At 38.1% G+C, this 23,566-nt stretch overlaps 1 protein-coding gene across 1 annotated transcript in view; it reads left to right on the forward strand.

Annotated features, from left to right (window-relative positions):
- The window catches only part of SPINK5 (serine peptidase inhibitor Kazal type 5), a 191,465-nt gene that overhangs the window by 160,254 nt on the left and 7,645 nt on the right, over positions 1 to 23,566 (forward strand). Inside the window, exons 27-39 of the mRNA XM_055112771.2 lie at positions 679 to 745; positions 2,171 to 2,298; positions 4,168 to 4,264; positions 6,231 to 6,358; positions 6,780 to 6,852; positions 7,803 to 7,930; positions 8,091 to 8,187; positions 11,699 to 11,826; positions 12,551 to 12,623; positions 13,310 to 13,399; positions 13,510 to 13,637; positions 14,744 to 14,840; positions 19,024 to 19,154. Coding sequence (XP_054968746.1) covers positions 679 to 745; positions 2,171 to 2,298; positions 4,168 to 4,264; positions 6,231 to 6,358; positions 6,780 to 6,852; positions 7,803 to 7,930; positions 8,091 to 8,187; positions 11,699 to 11,826; positions 12,551 to 12,623; positions 13,310 to 13,399; positions 13,510 to 13,637; positions 14,744 to 14,840; positions 19,024 to 19,154 — 1,365 coding nt within the window. The remainder of the gene's footprint in view (positions 1 to 678; positions 746 to 2,170; positions 2,299 to 4,167; positions 4,265 to 6,230; positions 6,359 to 6,779; positions 6,853 to 7,802; positions 7,931 to 8,090; positions 8,188 to 11,698; positions 11,827 to 12,550; positions 12,624 to 13,309; positions 13,400 to 13,509; positions 13,638 to 14,743; positions 14,841 to 19,023; positions 19,155 to 23,566) is intronic.

Here is a 23,566-nt window from a genome sequence, read left to right on the forward strand (position 1 = left end):
CCAAATAATCCAAAGGTGTAATCATTAGGTGCTAATAAATTGAAAATGAGTTAACATCTAATTGATATCTTAGTTTATTTCTGGGGAGAAGAACAATATCTTTATTTTTCAAAAGAGATATAGTCATAAAAGTTTCTTCACTGGTTTGCTATGGCATGTGTGTCTTATTCTTTAAACAACCTTAAGAACAAGAACGGCTGGGTGTGGTGGCTCATGCCTGTAATTCTAGCACTTTGGGAGGCCGAGGCAGGCAGATCACGAGGTCAAGAGATCAAGACCACCCTGGCCAACATGGTGAAACCCCATCTTTACTAAAAATATAAAAATTAACTGGGCATGGTGGTGCACGCGTGTAGTCCCAGTTACTTGGGAGGCTGAGGCAGGAGAATTGCTTGAACCTAGGAGAAGGAGGTTTCAGTGAGCCAAGATCGCACCACTGCACTCCAGCCTGGCGACAGAGAGAGACTCCATCTCAAAAAAAACAAAAACAAAAAACAAACAAACAAACAAAAGGACAAGAACAATGATGTAGAGAGGTGTGTGTTTACCTTTCCACTCCAAAGCTAAGTTGGTGGAGGTATAGAAGTAATGGACCATTTTTATGTAGAGACATTTCTCCTTTAGGGTAGTATGTATTGAGTGCTAGGAATGATTGTTTTGTCCTCCCTTCTCTTATAGCCAGCAAGAAGCAAAAGAAAAAGAAAGAGCTGAACCCAGAGCAAAAGTCAAAAGAGAAGCTGAAAAGGTAGTAATCCTGAATGTTTATACTGCAATGAAAGGATGAGATTTTGCAGTATCTCTGTAAAAATAACTATGGAATTACTGAAACCCCAGTTGTGAGGGAACTAGGGGTTCATTTAGTCCAGGGGTTGAGAAACTTTTTCTTAACAGAACAGATAGCAGATTATTTCTGTTTTTGTGGCCATATAATCTCTGTCACAACTACTCTGCTTGGCTGTTGTGACTGTTAAACAGCCCTAGACTGTATACAAACATATGGGCATGGCTGACTCCAATACAATTTTATTTATAAAAACAAACGGCTGGCCAGATGTTGCTCACAGGTCACAGTTTGCAAACCCCTGATTTATTCTGTTCCCATATATTAATATTAAGATTTAAAATTCAGAGAAAAAGAACTTGCATGTAAAGTTAGTGGGAGTATGAGTATCAGTACCAATAGCTTCATATTTCAAAGTTCTGGAACAATAGAATTCAGTCCTAGACTTCCTGATACCAAAGCCAGCCTTCTTTCTAGTACACTATTTGTTTTTGGATTACCACATTTGGTCAACACATGTGTTCCTTGCTTTACCTGTGGTTATATTTTGGTGCCAGCATTTAGGAAAAAGATTAAAAAGTAGCATCCCCAAATAATATTTTCTTGGATTCAAAAAGGCTGGCTCCAAGTAGTTTATTCCAAGTTGTGGTCATTTCCCTGCCCCCATCAAAGACTATTGAGATTAAAAATAACCTCTAAAGAAGTATCGCCCTGGAATCCTGTATGTTTGGCTTGTTTGCAGTTGTATTGCACAGTTGTAATTCTAAATTTAAAAATAATAGCAGTTCGTATGAAAAATAGATTCACTCTTCAACATCTACAAGAGAAAATTCTTCAGTATGAGCTAATTTCTGATTTCACATTACTACTGCAGACAAACTCTCCTCTCATATTATTTTTCTTTTGCTAAATATAACTAGTTAGGGGATCTGGCAATGAACCTTTAAGCAGAGCTAGGAGAAAAATTCCCTCTTTCATCCTCATTGAATTTCAACTTGAACTAAAGAATTCAGAATAAAATACAAAATCAATTGTAATTGCCATTTGTAATTAACTCTTTGATCTTCAGTGATTGCTTATTCTGTCCCAATTTCTCACGTAACCCTAAACAAGGAGTGTGCCCAGTTATCAGAGAACTAAGTTTATTGAGAGTCTTGTGTATGGTTGCAGGTTTAGTCTGGATTTTGGGGCTATCAAGGAAAAAGAAATACAGCCACCTTCTTAAGTCCTTTGTATTTAATAGAAATTGAACACTATAACTGCCAGAAAAAAAAAATCTCAGGTCATTTTCTCTCTTTCTTTTTTTTTTTCTATAAAGCACTTAGTAGGAACTCAATAAACTAATTTCCCAGAAGATACTCAAGCTTTCTCCTTTTCTTTTCCTTTTAGGAGACATGCGATGAATTTCGGAGTCTTTTGCAAAATGGAAAACTTTTCTGCACAAGAGAAAATGATCCTGTGCGTGGCCCAGATGGCAAGACCCATGGCAACAAGTGTGCCATGTGTAAGGCAGTCTTGTGAGTGCACAAAGAAAACCACTACTGTGGGATGGTGGAATTGGGGAAGCAATGAGCCAGGCAAATAATATGTATGGTGTTTGTCCTTTCCTTACATGTAATAGAAACAGAAGGTTATCTGTAAAGCATTTGAAATAAATCTTTTCTTTATAATGGCCAAGATTCACAGTTCTAGAAATAAAATAAATACAACTAAGCTATTACATTCTCTGTTAGTTCTGGGGTAGACCCTGCCAGTAGATCACACTTCCTTGGTAAAATTCTTAAGTTATTTGCTATCAAGTGGATCCTTTCTCTGGATTATCTCGCAATTCACGTTGGAAAGAAAACACACAGATTTTAATGTCAAAGTCCTTACCTACATTGTTGAAAATAACACATTTTCAGAAAATGAAAAGTAGGTCTTTACACAAAGTTTGGAAGTACACCTAGAATATTTAAGTCATTCAATAGCATTTACCAAACATCTACAATGTACAATGTGTATAATGATTATACAAAGGTGAATGAAATAGATAATCTTCTCAGAAATCATGTAGTCCACTGAGATTAGTCACAGACGTAAGGTAATATAATACAAAGGAGGAACTGTTGAATGAAAAATTTGTCTGTAGTATGTTACGGTACTTCAAGAAAGGGATAATTAATAGAAAGTTTTATGGTGGGATAAAACTAGACCTTATAATTTGGATAAAATGTGGACATGACAGAAAGTAATGAGAGGAGAAGAGGGGAACAGCAAGAATAAGGATCTAAAATTAGGAAAAAAGCAAGTCATTTAGTTTAGTCAGAACTTACCAACTTTATCAACCTTGAATGCACACCAGAGATTTCGAGGTCAATCCTACATGTAATGGGAAGCTGCAAAAATTGTTCAGATAGGACAGTAAGTGGCATAAATATTGTTCCTTTAGGAAGATTCATTTGTTAGCAGTAAACAGGAGAAAAAGAGAAAGAAAGTACTAAACTTAAGAATTGCTACTCATGTAGAGGGAGGAGCTGCAATAAATAACCCAGGAAGAGGCAGCTACGCAGAGCAAGGAGGTAGGCTAGAAGGCGAGTGGATCAAGGTGGGGGATGCTGTGAAGGTGAAGTCAATGTCATGTGGCGACAGCTATGCAAGCTGAAGGACAGTAAGCAATTAGAGATGATTCCACTGTTTTGTGTTTGTTTTTTTGTGAAAGGTAGAAAATCCAGGAGAAAGAATACATTTGGTAGAGAAGATAATGATTTTGAGGCCTCTTGAACATTAGGTATTGGCGATAAACACAGCTGGAGATCCCCAGTGAACATTTATGAAGTGTTAGTTAATTGCTCACCTTGTCTTTTTTTTTTTTTCTTATGGAGTCTCACTCTGTCGTCCACACTGAAGTGCAGTGGTGTGATCTCAGCTCACTGTAACTTCCGCCTCCTGGGTTCAAGTGATTCTCCTGCCCCAGCCTCCCTAGTAGCTGGGGTTACAGGCATGTACCACCACGCCTGGCTAATTCTTGTATTTTTAGTAGAGACAGGGTTTCGCCATGTTGGCCAGACTGGTCTCGAACTCCTGACCTCAGGGATCCACTCACCTCAGCCTTCCAAAGTGCTGAGATTACAGGTGTAAGCCAACACACCCAGCTTTACTCACCTTGTCTTGTTTATGGTGATATATATGTGGTGTTCTTTTATTTTAATGAGACGCCTTCCTGGCAAAGGACTCCATATAATTTATATTTTTATTTTTAGAGAAGGCCTGCAGCATAGTAGATGTTAACTCAATGCTCGATAATTCTGTACATATGTGATTTGTTCATATAATGAGAAACTCAAAGAAATGCACACCACTCTCTGTAATCTATTGTTCCCTACCTCCCACTTTCTAATTTCCAGCCAGAAAGAAGATGAGGAAAGAAAGAGGAAAGAAGAGGAAGATCAGAGAAATGCTGCAGGACATGGTTCCAGTGGTGGTGGAGGAGGAAACACTCAGGTGAGAGCAACCTCTAATTTCAATAACTGGGGCGGGCTCAACTCCTTGACAATAGGACTGTGACATAGCGTATATAGTCTATGGTAAAAGCAGTGCTAAGTCCTTGAGAGAACAGAGAAGTTTCTCCTTAAGGTTGCAGGGTAAGATATCAGCACATTTTCACTGCTCTGGGGTTCATTTGGATTTCTTTACACCTTGAAATAATTAACAATATGTAATGACCTTATCCCAGTCTCCTGAGCCCTCTTTATGGTAATCTAGACCTCATATCAATAATCGTTCTCATCAGTATCACATGCTCTTCATTTTCTTTCATTATTCTTTCTTGCCTTGGACAGAGCCACTTTTTTTAGGTGTCTTTTCTGTTGATCCAAGGCAGCATGATAGGACAAAAGAGCACAGGCCTTGGAGTCAGATTGGGTTATGATTCTGCTCCTACTACCTGGACTTGAGAGACATTGAATAAATTACTTCCTCTCACTGAATTCTACTTTCCCTGATTTAGCAGTACTCTTCCAGGGATAAAAGAAAATAATTTAGGCAAAGGTTTAGCATGTTTCTTGAGGCATTTTTAAGTGTCAGCATGGCAACGTTGCACATAAGGTCACTCTTTGGGTCTCTGAACACAGTTTCATAAAATTGCAGTCGCCTTATTTATCTTTTTACAACCTTGGAATATCAAAACCATGTCTTCACTTCCAGATCTGACAAAGGCCCAATATTTACCTTTGATAAACTCTGGCTATTCTGTTTTTTTCCCATCTTTTTTGCTTTAGGAGGCTGAGTTCTCCCTTTTAAGGAATAGCCCTGTTGATTAGAATTGTCTGATAGACATTTTGTGTGTCTTGTTCATAACTTGGTCAAGCCTACCTTCCTTGACATTTTGCATAACTTTGGGTTTTCCTCCAGCATTTTTCTCTCCCTTCTATCTGCACTAGAGACCTGCAAATTTTTTTCTGTATAAGGCCAGCTAAATATTTTAAGCAATGTGCGCCTTGTGGGTCATATGATGTCTGCTGCAACTATTTTACTCTGCCATTGTTGTGGGAAAGAAGCAAAAAAATAATATCTGAATAAATGAGTGAGGATGTGTTTCAGTAAAACTTTATGTGTAAGAACAGGCAGCAGGAAAGATCTTCCCTGTGGGCTATACAATTGACCCTTGAACAACATGGGTTTGAATTTCCCAGGTCCACTTGTACTTAAATTTTTTTCAACCAAACTTAGATAAAAAATACAGGATTTGTGGGATGTGAAACCTGCATATATGGAGGGCTAACTTTTTGTATAGGTGAGTTGTCAGGGCCAACTGACAGACTTCAGTATACATGGATTTTGATCCTGGAACCAATCCCCCAAGTGTACCAAGGGGAAACTGTAGTTTGCTGACATTTAATATATGCTATTAAATTCAGTCATATTTATAATTTCCTTGTGTAGATCCTTAAAAGCAACATTAGTAGCCATGACAACTCATCTCTTATAATTAGAACATGGGTGATTCTGGTCCCCTTTTCTCTGCAGATGCCAGACCTAGATGTTAGGGTTTTTTTTGTTTGTTTGTTTGAGATGGAGTCTCACCCTGTCACCCAGGCTGGAGTGCAATGGAGCAATCTTGGCTCACCACAACTTCTGCCTCCTGGGTTCAAACGATTCTCCTGCCTCAGCCTACCAAGTAGCTGGGATTACAGGCACCCACCACCATGCCCAGCTAATTTTTGTATTTTTAGTAGAGACAGGGTTTCACCATGCTGTCCGGGCTGGTCTTGAACTCCTGACCTCATGATCCACCCATCTTGGCCTCCCAAAGTGCTGGGATTACAGGCATGAGCCACCGCACCCGGCAATGTTATGTTTCTTATAAAGAGAGGTGAAAGAACTTCTCTTACTCAGATTGTTAAAAACATTTACTAAGAATACAGTAGACTAAGTAATCCAGGGGCTCTTCATTCTTCTCTGTTTTCAGGACGAATGTGCTGAGTATCGGGAACAAATGAAAAATGGAAGACTCAGCTGTACTCGGGAGAGCGATCCTGTACGTGATGCTGATGGCAAATCGTACAACAATCAGTGTACCATGTGTAAAGCAAAATTGTAAGTATTTCTCTCAACAGGCATGTCTAAAATATAGTCACATTCCTCTTGAATGAATGGCTGTTTCTCATTTGCTATGGCTCCTTCCATGCAAATTATTCTTTTTGCTAATTTCCAAATATTCTATTTTTTTCTCTTGTGTTCTCTAAGGAACAATGAGCCTTAGCAAGGGCAGCTAACCAAGTGGCTGATTTCTATTGTATTTTCTATTACAATTCTGTGAACTCTAAGTGCTATCATGATAGACCCTTGTTCTTTATTGTGCCAGAATCCTAGGAAGACTTTGTCACGGCCATTTGGAATCATTGACCAGCACAGTTGAAGAAAGCTGACTTCTTGTCATTTGCACGGGACACACTTAGTGCATAATCCAGGGTCAATATTTGTTAACAAGATGAATATTCACTTTTTTCTCCTCCAGGGAAAGAGAAGCAGAGAGAAAAAATGAGTATTCTCGCTCCAGATCAAATGGGACTGGATCAGAATCAGGGAAGGTGAGTTATTTTTTGGGTTTTGGCAAGAATGGTCTTTCTGTGAGTCAACAATTGGCGATCAAAACTATAGAAGAAGGTGTCAACATGATCAAGCTAGAGCTTGCCCTTAGAAGGTCAGGAGTTACCAAGTTATCAGTGACTATCACTGATAACTTGTTCCGTGAAGAAACCTAATGCCAAGTGGACATCTTTAAGTCTGACACTTTACAAGGCATTTTTATAAATTATAGTTTATTTAATTATTTCAACAGCCTGGTCAAATTTGGCCTTTTAACCTTATTTCGTAGATAGGGAAAATGAGGTTTTGCAAGTATACTGGGATTTATTTTTGTTTTTGCATTATTTTGCTGCTAGTGTAAGTTACTATAAGCAGATGCTTAAAATAACACAAATTTATTATCTTATATTTCTGGATTCCATAAGTTTTAAATGGTCTGATTGTGCTAAAACCAAGATGTCGGTAATGCTGCATTCCTTTGTGGAGGCTCTAGGTGAGGATCTGTTTCTTTGCTTCCTCTAACTTCTAGAAGCTACCTGTATTCCTTGGCTTGTGGCCACCCTTAAGCCAGTGATGGCCAGTCAAGTCCTTCTTATGCTTTATCATTCTCACACTGACTGTCCTGCCGCTGCCTCTCTCTTTAATGAGTAAGAACCTTTGTGATTACATGGGCCCCACTTGGATAATCCAGGGTAACTTCCCCATTTTAAATTCAACTGATTAGCAATCTTAATTCCATATTCAACCATAATTCCTCCCTGCCACGTAAAGCAACATATTTGGAGGTTCCAGGAATTAGAACATAGACGTCTCTCTCTGTGGGACATTATTTTGCCTATCACAGCAAGGTTACATGGCTGCCTGACTCTTGGAAAGAAATCCTCTGATTCTCAAATCCAATCAAATATTATGTAAAAACAGCACTTCCAATATAATCTTCCCATCTTTTCAGGATACATGTGATGAGTTTAGAAGCCAGATGAAAAATGGAAAACTTATCTGCACTCGAGAAAGTGACCCTGTCCGGGGTCCAGATGGCAAGACACATGGCAATAAGTGTACTATGTGTAAGGAAAAACTGTGAGTATGTTTCAAAATGAGCTTTTGACTGTGAGTCTTAAAGTACAATAATCATTTCTTACCAGTTTGGGAAAATGACAATTGTTTTAGAAGCAGATCTGGTAATTAATGAGGCGTTTGTTCACTTTGATTGAAATGTTTCATTGTTTTCCCCCCCCAGGGAAAGGGAAGCAGCTGAAAAAAAAAAGAAAGAGGATGAAGACAGGAGCAATACAGGAGAAAGGAGCAATACAGGAGAAAGGAGCAATGACAAAGAGGTAATAGATGTTAGACACGCTAATACCTGAATTCAGTTAGTTCATTGTATGGTATATTTATTCAACAAATATTTGTGAAATGCTGACTCTGTCCCAATCATTGGTGATATAACGGTAAACAATGAAGTCATGGCCAGATCTTGAAAATAAATAGCATGCTCTTCAGTTCCCCAGAAGTGACTCTGATGCAATTGTAGAACCAGTGACAACTGTCAAATTATTGTAGTTAGCCAGTGAATTTCATTTTTGAATTTTTTCTTTCCTTTGAGACAGGGTCTTGCTGTTGCTCAGGATGGTCTCGAACTCCTGAGCTCAAGCAATCTGCCGGAGCTCAAGTCTCAGCCTCCCAAAGTGCCGGGATTACATGAGCCATCGCACTCTGCTGTTTCTGAATTTTTTAAACAAATAAATATCAAGCAATCAGATGCCAAAAATTACAAAGAAAATCAGTATCAAAAATTTGGAGTTTGAGGCCAGGCACGGTGGCTCAGGCCTATAATCCCAGCACTTTGAGAAGCTGAGGCGGGCAGATCACGAGGTCAGGAAATCGAGACCATCCTGGCTAGCACGGTGAAACCCCGTCTCTACTAAAAGTACAAAAAAATTAGCCGGGCACAGTGGCGGGCGCCTGTAGTCCCAGCTACTTGGGAGGCTGAGGCAGGAGAATGGCGTGAACCCGGGAGGCGAGCTTGCAGTGAGCTGAGATAGCGCCACTGCACACCAGCCTGGGCGACAGAGCGAGACTGTGTCTCAAAAAAAAAAGGAAAAGAGAAGAAAGTTGGAGTTTGAGATAATAAATTCTTGATCTGGTATTTCATTGCCACCTAGTGTTCAGTTTTGGTCTTTATAAATAGTATTCAACACTACAACACCAACACGTAGAATATTACACAGCACAATCTCTTTTAATGCACCGACGTACTCCAATTAGAAAAGATAAATAGTGAAATTTCCCTGGGAAGATTTTTCCTGTTAGTAGGGCAACTTTTCATTAAGCCTGTAGTGGCTAAAGAAAATGAAACCTTATTAGTAATTATCATTATTTAAAAATATTTTGGGAATATCTGTTGTGCATTATGGTAGATGAATGGCTTTGAGAAAATAACTTTATTGCACAACTTCACATGATCTCTAAAGGACATCTATTTAAAATCTTGGTAAATTTTTAATTTTATGATCCTTATTTAAAAAATTTCGAACAGAAAAATGCTATATATATTTATATATAGAAAATACTGAGTAAAAAAAAAATAAAGAAAATATGGAGGCAGGGTGTGGTAACTCACTCTTTTAATCCCAGTGTTTTGGGAGACCAGAGCAAGAGAATTGCTTGAGCCCAGGAGTTCAAAACCAGCCTGGGCAACATAGTGAGACTCTGTCTCTACAAAATAATAATTTAAAAAAAATAGCCAGGCATGATGGTGCACACCTGTAACTCTAGCTACTTGGGAGGTTAAGGTGGGAGGATCACTTGAGCCCACGAGTTCAAGGCAGCAGTGAGCTATGATAGGATTATTGCACTCCAGCCTGGGCAACAGAGTAAGAACTTGTCTTTAAAAAAAAATGAAAATACTGAGATTGTGTGTGAGTGTGTGTGTGTGTGTGTGTGTGTGTGTCAAATAGAGAACTACAGTTTTATCTACACATGCAAAGTTAAATAAGGTTTACCAATAATTATATTTAAACCTCCCCAAAATCTATTCAGTGGTGATATTGTTCCAATTTTTTAGAATTCAGGAAAACTTAAGTGAAGTGAACTACACATAATTAATGAATAGAAGAGCCAAAGACTGAATTGCAGGGTTGCAATACAGTCAGAGGAGTGCTATTATAAAAATATGTGGTATTGTGAGCACCTGGAAAAGAAAATACTTCCAGTAATTTGTGAAAATGGTGGTTGTGAGACATTTAATATGTTGATAGGTATTTAATTCCAGAGATTTTTTTTAAATGCTGCAATTAAAAGTAAGGCCTGGAATTGTTTGTTTACGGACATCACAATTTAAAGAAAGAAGGGTAAGTACAATCTAGGTTACTGTGTTATTTTTTAAGGTAACGTTTCCATATCACCACTTTGGCTCTTTGGGCTTATAGGAAGTTCCAGAGACTTCTGTAGCTCTCTGAAGATTTTAGTACATTCTAGATCCTATCTGTAGACTCGGTTCTATTGGCTTCTTTTTATGATCATTATGTTTCAATGAACACAAAAGGCAGCTCCATATACTTATCCACACATAGGAGTTTTATTCTCTGACTTGTAAAAGCAAATAAGTAAAAAGGTATAACCTGGTGGTTAGCAGGTTTCTGATCACAAATTCAACACTGACTTTATTTAATATCGCTGAGATTTATTTTTCTCATCTGTAGAATGGGGATGATGCGTATTTATCTTATAAGATTTTTACAACCACTAAAGGAAATCTATTAAACCACACGATAAAGCACCTCGCACAATAATTTTTTTTTTTTTTTGGTAAATTGTGGTTGAGAAATGAAGCTGAAAGTTTACATGTTTTTATGTTTTGCCAGAAGAGTGTCGTTTAGTTCATTCCAGGGCTTTTGAAGTAGACTTATGTGTGGAATACTGAGTGCACTCATAGGGAGACAGGTTTGGGGCTCTGCCTCATAGAAAATGGTATTAAAATGAGATGGGGCAGGGCACTGGGGGCTCATGCCTGTAATCTCAGTGCTTTGGGAGGCCAATGTAAGAGGATCACTTGAGGCCAAGAGTTTAAGATCAGCCCAGGCAACACAGAGAGACTCCCGTCTCTACAAAAAATTTTAAAATATTAGCCAGGCATGGTGGCACATGCCTGTAGTTCTAGCTACTTAGCAGACTGAGGTGGGAGTGTTGCTTGAGCCCAGGAGTTGGAGGCTGCAATGAGCTATGATTGCACCACTGCACTCCAGGCTGGACAACAGAACAAGATTATATACATATAACAAGATTATATATATAGATAGATAGATATATTATATATAGATATATATTATCTATCTATCTATATATATATAAAATCTTGTTATATATATGTAATCTTGTTCTGTTGTCCAGCCTAGAGTGCAGTGGTGCAATATATATATAATATTATATAATATATATAATATATAAATTATATATATAATATATATATAATATTATATAATATATAATATATAAATTATATATATAATATATATATAATATTATATAATATATAATATATAAATTATATATATAATATATATATGATCTTGCTTGCATATATATATATATAGTTTTTAAAGGAATGGGCTGCTTTAGTGAAATTCCATTAGGGCAAGACAATCATTTGATAGAGATGCAATGGAGAAGATTCAAACTTCTTAGGTAGAGATTGAATAAAGTGCCTTTAAAACATATTTCTTCTCTGAAATTTCACTTCTCTGTTTTTTTCCTGTGTTATGAGTTTATATCTAATCGGTCAATCATGTTATCAGGTTTGAAAGATTATACCATGACAGTAACAACTTTTTCTGCTACTGTTGGTAGGATCTGTGTCGTGAATTTCGAAGCATGCAGAGAAATGGAAAGCTTATCTGCACCAGAGAAAATAACCCTGTTCGAGGCCCATATGGCAAGATGCACATCAATAAATGTGCTATGTGTCAGAGCATCTTGTACGTAAAAAGGTTTATCAATAAATTTGATAGTTGTGCCTGTTTGCTAGAAATTAGTTTTTGTTACTTTTAAAACCTAAGATACTTGGCATCACACATTAATGATATGATACCTCCTCTCTTTTGAAGAGACAATTTCCAAAGCACTTTCACAATAATTTTTTTATTTTGATGTTGAAAAGCATAATCATACCCAGAACCTCTGGGGTAGGAAGAGGTAGCTTATCAGCTAAGTAACCTGGGACAGGCCAGTTCATTGTGCAGAGCCTCAGTTCCTCCTGAGGGAAAAATGACTGCACAATATAGTTTTGTGGAGATTCAAGGACATTTTTAAAATGTTTATGAACTTCAAAGCATTATACCTATGTAAATAACAATCAATATTGTGAGTTTGGTTATAATTTAATTGGAAAAGTAAAAATGAGAATTATAGCAACTTTCTTATATTAAGGAAAAATAAAGACCTTTTAGGATCATATTTTTCTGGATAAGAGTATAGTAACAGCATCTATGAAAGTTGATAGCATTGCCACAAATATATTATCATGAAAATTCCAACAATCAGAACTGATTAGCTTATAAAAATATTCTTAGATTTTTTTTTAGGTATAAGAAAACAGTGTTAGATTTGCTAATGTTTAGAATCGCAGAAATACTTGGTTAAAGACAATTCAGTAACAACCCTTGAAAAATTACCCTATCTTTTTTTTTTATTATTCTGCAGTGATCGAGAAGCTAATGAAAGAAAAAAGAAAGATGAAGAGAAATCAAGTAGCAAGCCCTCAAATAATGCAAAGGTTATTTATTAAAGGATACGAAAATAACCATTTTACTTTTCACCTTCAGAATTTTGCATTCTTCTGCAGCTTTGGGAATAATAAATATATTAATATCTTAACTTCAAAGAAAATTGATTTTTCTTGTCTTGTCACTTTGTATCATAACAAGATTTTGGGGGGTTTGGGGATTTGATACCTTTTTTGATTTTGTAGAAAATTCTCTGAGAGTGTATGTCAATTATTGTTTTAGTCTTTCCTCCTTGGGAGAAATATGGATTGAAAAGTAGAGGGTAACATTCTTTACCAACTCAACTGCATGCTTATCTTTGACACTTTAAGTGTGAAACAAGGCTTTGGGTAGCTTGCTGATGTTTATTTTAATAATTCAGGCAATATAAACCAATCTAAGTCTCCCTTCTAGCTTCCCTTCTGTTTTCACCAGATGATTCTATCAGCATTAAAGAATCAGCAGTGTGCATGCGTGATGCTTTCTTTTCTATTTATTTTTCAAGACTACAAAGAAGACATCTTTATTCAATTCTTTAACAGTAACAATCACATTTGTAGAGTTAGATCCCTGAGCAATTGTCCTTTTGTCAAAAGCATGCTTCATGGGGAAAATGGGGAAAGGAAGGATGGATGAACGGGAGAAAAAAACAGGAAGGTCTATCAAGTGTTGTTTTATGTTTCCCTACATTTTTCAGGACCAGTGCAGACAGGTTCAGAATGAAGCGGAGGATGCAAAATTTAGACAACCTGTGCGTTCCTTGGCCTCTGTTGCCAGGATGAGTACAGTGAGTCTGAGCCCAGAGCTAAGAGAGGACTTCCTAAAACCAAGTTTGAAAAAAATCACTAAGCCAAAAAGGGACAAAGCCATGTTCACTTTCCCTTTCCCATTTTCTAGGATGAGTGCAGTGAATTTCGAAACTATATAAGGAACAATGAACTCATCTGCCCTAGAGAGAATGACCCAGTGCACGGTGCTGATGGAAAGTTCTATACAAACAAGTGCTACATGTGCAGAGCTGTCTTGTGAGTAAGAGGATTCTGCTCCCCCTGTAGCTAGCAGGGGAACTGCATTTTTAGAAACTGCTGCTTGAATAAGTTTGTATATTTATGAACCCCATGGGATTTTAAAAATAAGTCTTTAGAATTAAAGCCCTCAAATTGAGAACACCTGATATAGTAGAAAGAACACTGAGACTTGGAGACAAAAATTCCGTATGTAAGTTCTAACCAAGATGTATACTAGCTGTGTCATTAAACAATTTGTTTTCAACTTTCAGCATCATAATTAGAAGAAATTCTTCAAGATCTTTATTCCACAACTAGATCAGACTCAATTGAGATGCCTTTAAAAATAAATACAAATTTTTACACCCCAAAATATATCAGAATCTTGGGGCTATGGAATTTGTTTTTTAGAAAGAGTTTCTAGGTTATTCTAAAAAGCAAATAGAAATGGAGACCAATGGACATTATAAATGATGATGATGATGATGATGGTTGTAAAGCACACTGTGAACACAACAATAATCAAATTTCTTTAGCTTTTCATAGTGAGTGTTCTTTGAGGGGGGAATTACCAAATACTACTCTCATTTTATGTTCTAGAAAATCAAAACTTAAGAACATTAACCCACTTGTCATCTGTTAAGTGATGAAAGTTCTAAACCAGCTCCTAATTGTGTACTTTTCTTAATATGTCATCCTGGTCACTATCTCAATGTTCTGTGATTCTGTTTTATTGATTGATTGATTGATTGAGACAGAGTCTCACTCTGTTGCCCAGGTTGGAGTGCAATGGTGTGATCTTAGTTCACTGCAACCTCTGCCTCCCGGGTTCAAGAGATTCTCCTGCCTCAGCCTTTCGAGTAGCTGGGATAATAGGTGTGCACCACCATGCCCAGCTAATTTTTGTATTTTTAGTAGAGATGGAGTTTCACCATGTTGGCCAGGCTGGTCTCCAACTCCTGACCTCAGGTGATTCGCCAGCCTGGGCCTTCCAAAATGCTGGGGTTACAGGCGTGAACTACCATGCCTGGCCTCTGTCACATTTTATGAGGATTGCTTAACTTCTCACTGGAAGTTATAGGAACTGTTTCTTATTTTAAATTATTTTTAATTTTCTTCTCTAGTCTAACAGAAGCTTTGGAAAGGGCAAAACTTCAAGAAAAGCCATCCCATGTTAGAGCTTCTCAAGAGGAAGACAGCCCAGACTCTTTCAGTTCTCTGGTAAGGAGGACTATTTCTGAAAAGCTACTTATCAATTTAATTTTCTTGATTTTTTTTGACCTGTTGCTATTTGCTATTTTCACAGAAGGGTCTGAGGTTTGCTGATTCAGTGCAGCCTGAAGTCCTTTGAGGACTATATGCAGTTTATGCTTGGTGAGAGTTCTGGGATTTCTCATTAGTGCCTTATCCTGTGCCCTTTGAGATTATTTGCCCTGCTTCAATTTAGTACATTTTGAAATTTACAATGTGTGTGTGGAATAATTGTGACTAATCTCACATATGGTAAAATACATAGTCAGGTGCCTCAATTCTGTAATTTTAGCATACCTCTTGGTATTCTTAGCTTCCTCACCTAGCTTCCGCTTATTTCCCTTCTCCAACCAAATCCGTTTCTACATCCTGGAACTCTATGCCAAGCATGCTCACAGGTATAAATTTCCGCAAATTAGCAATTCGCAGTAGCTAAAACTTCTTGTTTAAAATATAGGCTGAGCTGGGTGCGGTGGCTCACGACTATAACCCCAGCACTGTGGGAGGCCAAGCGGGCAGATCCCTTGGCCCCAGGAGTTTGAGACCACTGTGGGCAACATGGTGAAACTCTGTCTCTAGAAAACATACAAAAAAAAAAATTAGCTGGGCATGGTGCCTTGTGCCTGTAGTTCCAGCTACTTGGGAGGCTGAGGTGGAAGGATGGCTTGAGCCCAGGAGGTCGAGGCTACCATGAGCCGTGATAGTGCCACTGCACTCCAGCCTGGGTGACAGAACAGGACCCCACCCCTCTCTCTTCCTCTCTTTGGTAGCTGATGGTCACCAGTAATGTAAGTATTAGTCTACATTAGCATGATAAGATTTACTTTGTAGAGCCTTCGCAAGATGACGAGTAGAAAGGAGCAAAGAGGATATGAGATCATCAAGCAGATTCTCAGATTGGGCCCTAAAAGGAAGATTTTAGCACCTAGGCTGATGACCCAGAAAAGGAGAAAGAAAGGTATCAAACATGAATTTTACTTCATTATTCACCCAATTCAACTAGGGTAATAGATGAGTTACATACATGAAATATGCATTAATTACATATTTCTGGTAAATTGAGCTCCACATCAGGGATCCAAAGGCATGGAGAAGAGCTATTAACAAAATATGTTGTTTTTTTTTTAAATACTGAAGTATAATAGTTACATAGAAGAAATGTACACATGCAAGTAAATAGCTAAATGAAATATCACAAAGTGATCATACCTGTGATAGCAGCAAGAAATAAGATATCATCAGCAGACCAGTAGCCCCCTCATTCTCCCTCATAAGCTACAGTCTGTTTTGGAGCTATTTCTTTTGGAGAAATAAATCTTTCATTATTCATTTTTTTCATCAAGCCGGCAGTCCTTTTGTCAGTCTACAAATACTTACTGAGCACCTGCTATTTTTCCAGGCATTATTTATTTACTTACTTATTTATTTATTTATTTTTTGAGAGGGAGTCTCGCTCTTTCGCCCAGGCCGGAGTGCACTGGCGCGATCTCGGCTCACTGCAAGCTCCGCCTCCGCAGTTCACGCCATTCTCCTGCCTCAGCCTCCCGAGTAGCTGGGACTACAGGTGCCCGCCACCACGCTAATTTTTTGTATTTTTAGTAGAGACGGGGTTTCACTGTGTTAGCCAGGATGGTCTCGATCTCCTGACCTCGTGATCCGCCCGCCTCGGCCTCCCAAAGTGCTGGGATTATAGGCGTAGGCCACCGCGCCCGGCCTCCAGGCATTATTTATGTATGCTAGGTTAATAGCCATAAACAAAACAGATAGCGCTCACTACATGAAGTTCATAGTATATTGGAAAAGCAGATACAATAAATAATATGAATAAATGAAAAAATAATGCCAAGGAGGAAATAAGGCAGAAAAAAATGGTACAGTAAATTCTGAGATGGAGAGGGGAGGGGATACAATTTTAAGTGACATATACAGAGAATAACTCTCTCAGAAGGTGACATTTACATCAAGACCTAAGGGTATTGATTCTGTAGGTATATCTGAGGAGAACATATTCCAGGGAGAAAACATAGCAAAGCGTTTAGTGTTGTTGAAGTAGAGCTACCTCAGCTGTAGAAGAGGAAGTCAGGAAGCTAATGGGAGGCCATGTTATAAAGCGTTTTGTAGACAATTTTAAAGACTTTGCCTAATATTCTGAATGAAGGTTTTGAGAAGACTAATATGATTTGATTTATGTTTTAAAGGAATAACTTTGCCTGATACCTATTGAAAACACTGCAGGGAGGCAAGGGCTGGACAGCTAGTTAGCTATTGCAGTTGTCTACAGAAGAGATGATGCTGGTTTATACCATGTTAGTAGTGGTGGAGCTCTTGAGAGGCGGTAAGATACTGGGTCTGTTTTGAAGGTGGAGTCAACAGAATTTTTTGAGTTGATGTACTATGTTAAAAAAATAAAAAGAGAGAGAGAGTGAGGAACATTGTAGTACCTTTTGAACATTATAGCACCAGTTACCTGAAAAAATAGGATTGATATACCTGGTTGAGTCTAACTTTTGCCAGGGTTTCATATAAGTTACTTATCTAAATTCTCCGTGAATATTTGTACCAATATGGAACTCACCACAATCTAAAGCAATTCATTTAGGTGTTTGAATCATTTATCAAAACAAAGGAACAAGTACACAAATACTGCTTGACTCCTCCAAAATGAGTATTAGCAGATATAATACTATTAAATTTTCTATGTCGTCTTTGTATCTGTTTTCAGTAAGTAGTTTTCAAGGAATTTATTAATTTCATCTATGTTGTCAAATTTTTTGGCATGTAGTTATTTATAACATTTCTAAATTATTCTTTTAGTATCTACAGCTCATATAGTGATGACCTTTTATCTCTAATATTGGTAATATATGTTTTCTTGACTCTGGTCAATTTTGCAAATAGCTTATCAACTTATTCTTTTCAAGCAGCTAACTTTTGGCTTTGTTCTGTTTTCTGTTTCATCCATTTCTCCTCTTTATTACTTATTTTAAAAAAATTTCTATGCTCATCATTGGCTAGCTCCTTCAGATGAAAGTTTAGATCATCCATTTTAGAACCTCCTTCTTTTCTAATATATGTATTCAAGTTATAATTTTCCCCCAAATTACTGCTTTGGCTGCTGGGATTTGATAGGTTGTATTTTCTTTGTGATTCATTTCATTTCTAAATTCTATGATTACTTTGAGTCATGAGTTATTTAGAACTCATCCTTTTACTTATAAATATATTTCTTATAAATATTATATAGTTGATTCTTTTTGTTCTTCCAGTTGGATAATTTCTGTCTTTTAACTGGAGTACTTACTTCTTAATATTCTATGTAATTACTGATACTATTGGATTTAAGTCTTCCATCATCCTATTTGCTTTTGAATACTTTTTTTATATTTTGGCTCCACTTTTTGCCTTTTTAAAAAACTAATCAAGGTCTTGGAATTATCATTAATTATTAAACTCATACTTCCAAAACACTACAAAGAGCAAATATGTTTCTTCTTTTACATGGAAAATATACATATGTTTTTTACCGTGGAAAACATACTAACAACTAAAATTTACTGAACACTTAGTATGTGACAGATACTGCGTTAAGCATGAACTTTACATGCATTATCTGTTTTAATCCCTTCAAGCAGTAATATAAAGTAAGGACTACTATTATTAATGATTTTCTGGTGAGAAAATTAAGGCTGAGAAAAGTTAAGATAAGTTACTTCTCTAGTTAGTGGTAGAGCTAGGACTCAAAAACTCATGCAATTTATGAGTATTTACCTCTGAGTCTTTCCTTTCTAGGCTGTATATAACCAATACCTTCACTTAAAAAGGCGAATATTATTTCTAGCATGCCTATCATTCTAGATTTCTTCTTATGGGCAGGTAATTGTGTCACATATTATAAAGGATATTTGCTTTCTTATTGCTTTGCTACTCCTTGTTTCTTTGTTTACTTACCTTGTCAAGTTAAAAATTGCCAAATACAGGAAGTTAAATCCACCTCATATGGTGCAAAATCAATCTTTGAGTTTGAATAACATATATCACACTCCTTTTACAACCATTTATTCAAGTTGGATTAAGGAACTCAAGAGGTTTTCTTAAGCCCACCCCTCTCCTTGAATGCCATAAAGTACGTCTGCTTTATTTTTTGCTTCTTCAGGATTCTGAGATGTGCAAAGACTACCGAGTATTGCCCAGGATAGGTTATCTTTGTCCAAAGGATTTAAAGCCTGTCTGTGGTGACGATGGCCAAACCTACAACAATCCTTGCATGCTCTGTCATGAAAACCTGTAAGTATTCAAGTTGCCCCATCATATCTTCCAGTTTAGAATTTCTCAGCTAGAGTGTTAACCCATAGTAATGCACTGATATAAATTCGAAATGTGTTGCAAGTAATTTATTCATCATAGAAGTTAAAAATTCAAAATTTGTGAATTATCTTTCTTATATGTAAAATAGAAAAGATTTAAGGCTATTCCTTTGGTAGATTGCTTACCTACATTGTTATATGCTCTACTGAGAAGAAGAGAAAGAAAAAAAATAGTGGGGTTACAATTGCAGAATATTGGTATAATCCTGTGTACAGTCATGGGAGTGTGAACATCATTCATTCTGTGTGTAGTGGAGAAAAACAGTAGAGAACTACTGCTATATAAACCCAGCCCAGTGTATTATATCTAAAAGGTCCTGTGACTATAATATAGCTACATATTCCCCATTTCTTTAACCCTGCCTCTTGAAAGAAGTAGTACCTTGCAAAAGGAAAGTGCACTGTACAAAAGAAAGCCCAATAAATACATGGCTGATCTGATGTCTGCTCTCATATTTATGACTATCTGGGTATCTGGAGGCATATTATTTCATGATTCTGAATCTCACTCCCTTCATTGGAGAAATGGAGACAGTTCTCTGAGCTGCTGACTTCACAGATGATTGAAAAGAACTGCTAGATATGAAAATATTTTTATCTTAAGTTAAATACAAGGGATTCATTTTAATACTCTTATTATTGGCTTTAGTTTTGTTGTTGCTACTCTGCTCAAATGCTGTCTGAATTTTTAAATAATTTTTAAATAATTTCCCCTTGCCTCTATATGCATCCCTTCCCTTCTCCTGGCCACCATTTGGCCAGCTTTCAAGGAGAGAATGGTGACAAACCTTGGTTTTTCCATCTCACCTGACCCCAGACCTACATTGTAATACTACTTTATCCTTCTTAGGACACTATAAGCAAGGCCCAGAACATGAGGATAGGACTCCCTGATATCCTGTTTTTTAATCCTGGAAAAATATTTAAAAGAATTCATCTTTTAGGTAAGGTATGGTAGATATAGGTAAGGTATGGTAGGTATGGTATGGTAGGTATACTTCATCTATAGGTAAGGTATGGTAGATAAGGCACTTTCAGATTTCAGTCACTGAATCCCTGCAACCTGCTACGGAATGTTATTATCTTTATTGTTCAGAAGGTTAATCTGAGGCTCAGAGAGTCCAGGTAATTTATTTAAAGTTACAAAGCTAGGGAGTAAATCAGACAGGATTTTGACCTTATTGATTTGGATCTAAATACAGTTTTCTTTTTTCTCCACTAAACTACTGTTATTTCTAAGACAGTAGTTCCTTAAATTGTCAAAGACCAAAGATTCCTTAGATAATATGAAGAAAGTTACCCCTTTCAAGAAAATTTAAAAAAATGTGATATGAACAATCCACACACATAATATTCATAGGCTCGTGGAGTACTTGAAATTCATCCGTAGACCTTATAGGTTTTTAAGAATTAAGAAATTCCCGTTTAAGGAATAAATATAACTGTCCAGGAATTCCATTACTATATATACCTTATCTCCAGCCCAGAAATCCTTTAATGTCAGGGCCTAAATTATCCATATAATTTTCTTCAACATTTTCATCAACTTTATAGACCCATAACAAGTGATCTATTTAAGGGAAATTTAGAGTAAGAAACTGAAATGATGAAAATATTAAGAAAGCATACCTCAGGATAGTTTGTTTAGCTAAGGGAGCTGGGAGTAGATATTATAAAGAAGGATCAGGAGGGAGGAGCCAAGATGGCCGAATAGGAACAGCTCCGGTCTACAGCTCCCAGCGTGAGCGACGCAGAAGACGGGTGATTTCTGCATTTCCATCTGAGGTACCGGGTTCATCTCACTAGGGAGTGCCAGACAGTGGGCGCAGCCCAGTGGGTGTGCGCACCGTGCGCGAGCCGAAGCAGGGCGAGGCATTGCCTCACCTGGGAAGCGCAAGGGGTCAGGGAGTTCCCTTTCCGAGTCAAAGAAAGGGGTGACAGAGGCACCTGGAAAATCGGGTCACTCCCACCCGAATATTGCGCTTTTCAGACCGGCTTAAAAAACGGCGCACTACGAGATTATATCCCACACCTGGCTCGGAGGGTCCTACGCCCACGGAGTCTCGCTGATTGCTAGCACAGCAGTCTCAGATCAAACTGCAAGGCGGCAGCGAGGCTGGGGGAGGGGCGCCCGCCATTGCCCAGGCTTGCTTAGGTAAACAAAGCAGCCAGGAAGCTCGAACTGGGTGGAGCCCACCACAGCTCAAGGAGGCCTGCCTGCCTCTGTAGGCTCCACCTCTGGGGGCAGGGCACAGACAAACAAAAAGACAGCAGTAAACTCTGCAGACTTAAATGTCCCTGTCTGACAGCTTTGAAGAGAGCAGTGGTTCTCCCAGCACGCAGCTGGAGATCTGAGAAGGGGCAGACTGCCCCCTCAAGTGGGTCCCCGACCCCTGACCCCCGAGCAGCCTAACTGGGAGGCACCCCCCAGCAGGGGCACACTGACACCTCACACAGCAGGGTATTCCAAAAGACCTGCAGCTGAGGGTCCTGTCTGTTATAAGGAAAACTAACAAACAGAAAGGACACCCACACCGAAAACCGATCTGTACATCACCATCATCAAAGACCAAAAGTAGATAAAACCACAAAGATGGGGAAAAAACAGAACAGAAAAACTGGAAACTCTAAAATGCAGAGCGCCTCTCCTCCTCCAAAGGAACGCAGTTCCTCACCAGCAACGGAACAAAGCTGGATGGAGAATGACTTTGACGAGCTGAGAGAAGGCTTCAGACGATCAAATTACTCTGAGCTAAGGGAGGACATTCAAACCAAAGGCAAAGAAGTTGAAAACCTTGAAAAAAATTTAGAAGAATGTATAACTAGAATAACCAATAAGAGAAGTGCTTAAAGGAGCTGATGGAGCTGAAAACCAAGGCTCGAGAACTACGTGAAGAATGCAGAAGCCTCAGGAGCCGATGCGATCAAATGGAAGAAAGGGTATCAGCAATGGAAGATGAAATGAATGAAATGAAGCGAGAAGGGAAGTTTAGAGAAAAAAGAATAGAAAGAAATGAGCAAAGCCTCCAAGAAATATGGGACTATGTGAAAAGACCAAATCTACGTCTGATTGGTGTACCTGAAAGTGATGGGGAGAATGGAACCAAGATGGAAAACACTCTGCAGGATATTATCCAGGAGAACTTCCCCAATCTAGCAAGGCAGGCCAACGTTCAGATTCAGGAAATACAGAGAACGCCACAAAGATACTCCTCGAGAAGAGCAACTCCAAGACACATAATTGTCAGATTCACCAAAGTTGAAATGAAGGAAAAAATGTTAAGGGCAGCCAGAGAGAAAGGTTGGGTTACCCTCAAAGGGAAGCCCATCAGACTAACAGCGGATCTCTCGGCAGAAACCCTACAAGCCAGAAGAGAGTGGGGGCCAATATTCAACATTCTTAAAGAAAAGAATTTTCAACCCAGAATTTCATATCCAGCCAAACTAAGCTTCATAAGTGAAGGAGAAATAAAATACTTACAGACAAGCAAATGCTGAGAGATTTTGTCACCACCAGGCCTGCCCTAAAAGAGCTCCTGAAGGAAGCGCTAAACATGGAAAGGAACAACCAGTACCAGCCGCTGCAAAATCATGCCAAAATGTAAAGACCATCGAGACTAGGAAGAAACTGCATCAACTAACGAGCAAAATAAGCAGCTAACATCATCATGACAGGATCAAATTCACACATAACAATATTAACTTTAAATGTAAATGGACTAAATGCGCCAATTAAAAGACACAGACTGGCAAGTTGGATAAAGAGTCAAGACCCATCAGTGTGCTGTATTCAGGAAACCCATCTCACGTGCAGAGACACACATAGGCTCAAAATAAAAGGATGGAGGAAGATCTACCAAGCAAATGGAAAACAAAAAAGGCAGGGGTTGCAATCCTAGTCTCTGATAAAACAGACTTTAAACCAACAAAGATCAAAAGAGACAAAGAAGGCCATTACATAATGGTAAAGGGATCAATTCAACAAGAAGAGCTAACTATCCTAAATATATATGCACCCAATACAGGAGCACCAAGATTCATAAAGCAAGTCCTGAGTGACCTACAAAGAGATTTAGACTCCCACACATTAATAATGGGAGACTTTAACACCCCACTGTCAACATTAGACAGATCAACGAGACAGAAAGTCAACAAGGATACCCAGGAATTGAACTCAGCTCTGCACCAAGCAGACCTAATAGACATCTACAGAACTCTCCACCCCAAATCAACAGAATATACATTTTTTTCAGCACCACACCACACCTATTCCAAAATTGATCACATAGTTGGAAGTAAAGCTCTCCTCAGCAAATGTAAAAGAACAGAAAT

This window comes from Pan paniscus, chromosome 4 (genome assembly GCF_029289425.2).
Source record: "Pan paniscus chromosome 4, NHGRI_mPanPan1-v2.0_pri, whole genome shotgun sequence".
NCBI lineage: Eukaryota > Metazoa > Chordata > Mammalia > Primates > Hominidae > Pan > Pan paniscus.